General features: G+C 51.8%; 1 protein-coding gene across 1 annotated transcript; it reads left to right on the top strand.

Moving 5' to 3' along the window:
* Window positions 1-3375: 3375 nt before the first annotated feature.
* Window positions 3376-5791, top strand: LOC108922188 (trypsin-3-like). Its single transcript, XM_029260091.1, has 4 exons — window positions 3376-3677; window positions 5062-5306; window positions 5413-5549; window positions 5642-5791. The coding sequence occupies exons 1-4, from the start codon at window positions 3376-3378 to the stop codon at window positions 5789-5791; spliced, it is 834 nt and encodes a 277-aa protein (XP_029115924.1).

The following is a 5791-nucleotide window of genomic DNA, read 5'->3' on the forward strand; positions in this document are numbered from 1 at the left end:
GGACTCTCTGTTTCATCTCGGGGCAGATTTTTCCCAAGTATTGGCAAAAAGAGTTCAGTAGTTAAGTGGGGTGTAGCGGTGCAGAGGGTTGGCTGGGTCCTGCTGTCTAGTGGGTTTGGGGTTCGAGTCCCGCTTGGGGTGCCTTGCGATGGACTGGCGTCCTGTCCTATCCTGGGTGTGTCCCCTCCCCCTCCAGCCTTTTGCCCTGTGTTGCCGGGTTAGGATCCCGCTCCCCGCGACCCCATATGGTGTGTGTGTGTGAGTTCAGTAACTAGTGAAAAAGCATCATTCTATTACATTCAATACAAAGGCGGCTGACTTTTCAAAGTAGCACATATTTGCCTTGCTTACAGGTCAAACCGTCTACAGTACCATCCAAATGTCCACCTAAATCTCCGGAAAACGTTTGAGCGAGAAATGAGCCCGAAATGTCGCTTGTAACTTTCTCTGCTTTCACTCTTCTGTCCAGTTCATCCCGTACAAATAACGCGCAGCTGCACTCAAACTTTTGACCGGTACCGTAGACGTTCATGTTACTCATCCGATCGGAAAACGCACGAAGCGACGAGACGTGAGGCCGCACAGGGTGGACTCGTGGATTTTTTATTAAAGGCAGCAAACACGACTAGGAGCGTTTGACGGCAAGCGCATCCACACTCAGCCCAGTCGGCGAGTCCATACATCAGTCCATTCCAGTACCATGGTCGTATCTGACCCTCCTCTTTGCATCAGTTGTGGCTGACGATCCAGAATGGGGATGCGATCCATGCCCCTGGGCGCCGCAACACTTCAGTACAGATCGTGGCAGATTTCCACACTAATATTAAGCCTATATTAAAAAGCCTACCAGTGTAGTTTACTTCATTACTAACCATTAACCTGGAGGGCACGGTGGTGCAGCGGGTTGGACTGGGTCCTGCTTTCCAGTGGGTCTGGGGATCAAGTCCCGCTTGGGGTGCCTTGCAATGGACTGGCGTCCCGTCCTGGGTGTGTCCCCTCCCCTTCTAGCCTTTTGCCCTGTGTTGTCGGGTTAGGCTCCGGCTCCCCGCGACCCCGTATGGGACAAGCGGTTCAGACAGTGTGTGTGTGTGTGTGTGTGTGTGTGTGTGTGTGTAACCATTAACCTTTACAGGGGTAACGGTCCATAGTTCCATGATTTCTCAATAAATGAGACTTTTTTCCTATATTTCTGGACAGAGAAATATTGTAACTCCATGGGAGTTACTAACGTGACCTTCATTGTATGGCTTAAGATGAACATGTTATCTGACAAATAACTGGCATAGCATTTGAACTGTTATGATTTTTGGAGTAATGTGTTTGGAATTTGTCATATCCCAGCAGTTTAAGACTGACAGTAAAAACTTCCAGAAAGCGCTGACATGTGAGATGTAGGTTCTTGTAGATTTCGTGCATTTAATTTTGTAACGAAAAGTATATGCAGTAAAATTTTGTTATTTCCAATAAAGTATGTCAAACTGAGACACGGGATATTTTTAGGTTAATTCCACTGCATTAGCTAAATAAGTTCAGGGGTGGGTGGGGTGCAGCAGGTTTAACTGCTGCTGCAGGTCTGGGGTTCAAGCCCTGCTGGGGGTGCCTTGCTCTGGATTGGCACCCTGCCCTGGGTGTGTGTGTGTGTGTGTCCTGGTCTCTTAGACACATTACATTTACTTAGCAGACACTTTTCTCCAAAGCGACTTCCAACGAACTCTGTGTAGTGTTGTCAGCCCCCACACCTTATTCACCAAGCTGACTTACGCTGCAAGATACACTACATCACTGGAACACACTTCCTCTCTGTCACTCACTATGGGTGAAGCTGAACAGCATGTCTTTGGAGTATGGGAGGAAACCAGAGCACCCAAAGACTTATGCTTTTAGATACACTACTTACAAAGGGTCACTCATCCATGCATCAGTGGAACACACACACTCTCTCTCTCTGTCACTCATACACTATGGGTGAACCTGAAAAAGCATGTCTTTGGAGTGTGGGAGGAAACCAGCGCACCCAGAGGGAACTCATGCAGATATAGGGAGAACATGCAAACTACACACAGACTGAGCAGGGATCAAACCCACATCCTCTTGCACCACCCAGTGCTGGGAGACTGCAGCACTACTCACCGTGCCACCCATGCCACCCATCCCTTACTCCCTGTGTTGCTGCATTAGGCTCACACTCGGGACAAGCGGCTGCTGACGATGGATGGGCCATTTCCAACTCTGCTACAGTGACAGGAAGGTCAGTCCTGGCTGGACATTTACATATATTCATCTAGCAGACACTTTTCTCCAAAGCGACGTACATCTCATAGAAAATACAATGTGTGCATTACATAGGAGAACGAGAAATAGTTGCAGACATGTGATTCTTAAGTACAGTTAGTTTGTTTCTTTCCACCATATGAGCCAAAGTACATCACATGTTGGATCACGTCCATCAATGACCACTAGAGGACGCTGCAGAAGGACAGACAGTTCATACCTTGGTAGGAATTACCGAACTGCACAAGTTCTTCAGCAGCAGCCCTCACTGTACAGCTTCTGCTACTGCTGTACACCTGAAACACTGCTTATGTTGCAGTATTCATTCGCTTCGGCGTTTCTCACCAGTACATGAAACGGTACTCTGTGCGCCACGCGGGTCAAGTGCAGTCACACTCGGGCCTTTCGGCCCCATCTGCTCTAGGCAGTGCGGGGCTATACCGGATAAGGGCCGTGTACCAAAAAAGTACTGCGTCTCAGATGCATTCCTAAGAGGGGGCATGGTGGTGCAGCGGGTTCGGCCAGGTCCTGCTCTCCGGTGGGTCTGGGGTTTGAGTCCCGCTTGGGGCGCCTTGCGATGGACTGGCGTCCTGTCCTGGGTGCGTCCCCTCCATCTCCGGCCTTACGCCCTGTGTTGCCGGGTTAGGCTCCGGCTCCCCGCGACCCTGTATGGGACAAGCGGTTCAGACAGTGTGTGTGTGTGTGTGTGTGTGTGTGTGTGTGTTTTCCAAAGATTTCTGCCCTACAGTTATTTTTTCCACGATTGGAAAACAATTTCGGAACATGCAATTTGCAGTTTTGGCAAGCGCAACGAAATCTCGTATTTGATCGCGCTCGCCAGAATTCTGCGGAAAACGCGCTCGGCGATCACGTTAACTATTTATATCAGCTGTTCGCACATATCCCGGTGGCGGAATTTTTGCCGGAAAGTTTCCAAGCAAGTTTCAATCGTCCTTTAAGATAAGGCTATTGGCGCACAGGTGACAGACTGGGCAGTTCTTCCCAGACGCGCGAGGCCCTGCACAGGGAATAGACAGCGGTATAAAGGCAGGAGAGCCTGTGCCAGAGAAGCCCTGGTGCAGGAATCACTGCAGACAAGCAGACATGAAGCTCTTCCTTCTGCAGGCTGTGATGTTGGCCTTTGCAAGTAAGCAGCCAGCGCACACACGACACGTCCCCTGGGAGATCTCACCACGGCTGCAACACCCCGCACGCTCAAAGATCTCTCCTGTCCTATCTCCCGCAGCGGCCGCGTTCGGGGACGAGAGGGTGGTGAACGGGTACGACTGCCGCCCGCGCTCCCACCCGTGGCAGGTTTACCTCACCTACAGCGGGGGCAATCGCTGGTGTGGCGGTTCCCTCATCAACCAGCGGTGGGTGGTATCGGCAGCCCGCTGCGCCAAGCTGTGAGTACCGCATCACCCGCTCCATACCACCGGTTCTCAACCACAGGTACCCAGACTCGCGGTTTTGCCTTTACCTTAATATAGCCGACATGAGAGCACGGTAAACCCATCGCCTTCATTCCTTCCCTGAAACATGGATGTTTTATCTCTAAAGAAGAAAGCTTTGCTTATTTACTCATCTAGTTGATGCTTCTCTCCAAAGCCACTTACAAGATTCAAGTACTGACAATTATTTACCTGTTTATACAGCTGGGTAATTTTTATTGGAGTACTTTAGGGTGAATACCTTTCTTAAGGATACTAAATCCAGAAGTGGGATTCAAACCTGCAACCTAAAGGTCTAAAGGCAACAGCTCCAACCACTACACCATCAGCTGTCCAAGGTGACTTTTTTTTTTTTTTTTTTTTTTTTTGTGGGTTGGACTGGGTCCTGCTCTCCGGTGGGTCTGGGGTTCGAGTCCTGCTTGGGGTGCCTTGCGACGGACTGGCGTCCCGTCCTGGGTGTGTCCCCTCCCCCTCTAGCCTGACGTCCTGAGTTGCCGGTTAAGCTCCGGTTCCCCACGACCCCGTATGGGACAAGCGGTTCAGAAAGTGCGTATGGTTCACTCTCCCTATTCATTTAGCTGATGCTTTTCTCTAAAGAAGCTTACAATGCTAAGATACTTACCATTATTTACCCATTTATACACCTGGGTAACTTTCACAGGAAGAATTCAGGGTGAATACCTTACTGAAGGGTACCACAGCTGGAGACTTGAACCTGCAACCTTCGGGTCCAAAAACAGGAGCGCTAACCACTACCCTATCAGGTGCTCAGAAAAATGACCTGCCAGCTAATTATTAATGAGTAGTTTTTAACTATTGATTGTCATTTAGTTGAGATCTTTGCTCAAGGCAACCTACAATGTCAGGTCTACATAACAGCGAGCTACTTACAGTTATTTATTCTTTTATACTGCATCTTTCTCCTACCGGAACATTTCGGGGTAAGTACGCAGATGGAGTAGTGGGTTGGATCGGATCCTGCTCTCCAGTGGGTCCGGGGGTCAAGTCCCACTTAGGGTGCCTTGGGATGTACCGGTGTCCTACCCCGGGTGTGTCCCTCCCCCTCCAGCCTTTCGCCCTGCGTTGCTGGGTTAGGCTGCGACCCCATATGGGACAGGTGGTTTCGGACGGATTTAAACCGAGTACCTTGATCGATTACATTGCAACGGCGCTAATCATTCTCAACTCTGCTCGTACTCCCATAACTAAGATAGACTGGAACTCAATCTTGAACGTTGACTTGCGCGGGGGGATCGGACGCGGAAGCTGCCCGAGACGTCGCCCGGTCCGGAGAGCACCTGCACTGACGCCACCCGTGCTCCCCCTACTCAAGCGCAAGAGAGCTGGAGGTGCACCTGGGAGAACATGACACGCACAAGGCGGAGGGGACCGAGCAGCGCTTCTGGGTGTCCAAGGTCATTTCCCACCCCTACTACAACCCCAGGAACCTGGACAACGACATAATGCTTATACAGTTGTCCCGGTACACCCAGTACGTGCAGCCCATCGCGCTGCCCGGCCGATGCCCGCAGACAGGCGAGAGCCGCGTGGTTTCCGGCTGGGGTAATACCATCACCAACGGGGGTAGGTGGAATGCAGCGGTGTCTTTGGAACGACTTCCCGCAGCTTACAAAGCACGCCGCGCGCGGACATGCTTTAGTCCCATCGGGTTCTCTCTCGCCCAACTCAGCGGCGTACCCTCAAGTGCTGCGGTGCCTGAATCAGCCCGTCGTCAGTGACGCCGCCTGCCGCGGTGCCTACCCTCACCTGTTCACGGACAACATGGTTTGCTCCGGATTCGTGGAAGGAGGAGCCAGCGGCTGCCAGGTTGGTCCGAGCGAGAAGGGGACGGGAGAGGAGAAGAGGTGGAAACGCTGAGCGCCGAGCACCACGCTGCGCCCGTCCTTTTCTTCTCGCAGGGCGACTCCGGCGGCCCCCTCGTGTGTAACGGCCAGCTGCAGGGGGTGGTCTCCTGGGGTTATGAGTGTGCAGAGCGGGGACACCCCAGCGTCTATGTGCGTGTGTGTCGCTACACCAGCTGGATCGACAGTGTGATGAGCAGCAACTAA

This window comes from Scleropages formosus, chromosome 18 (assembly GCF_900964775.1).
Source record: "Scleropages formosus chromosome 18, fSclFor1.1, whole genome shotgun sequence".
NCBI classification, from domain to species: Eukaryota; Metazoa; Chordata; class Actinopteri; order Osteoglossiformes; family Osteoglossidae; genus Scleropages; species Scleropages formosus.

Excerpts from the sequence above, each read along its gene's own strand:
- LOC108922188 (XM_029260091.1), top strand. The coding sequence starts at position 3,376 with ATGAAGCTCTTCCTTCTGCAGGCTGTGATGTTGGCCTTTGCAAGTAAG. Across the intron at positions 5,307-5,412 it reads TAATACCATCACCAACGGGG|CGGCGTACCCTCAAGTGCTG; the intron begins GTAGGTGGAATG and ends CGCCCAACTCAG. Across the intron at positions 5,550-5,641 it reads GAGGAGCCAGCGGCTGCCAG|GGCGACTCCGGCGGCCCCCT; the intron begins GTTGGTCCGAGC and ends TTCTTCTCGCAG.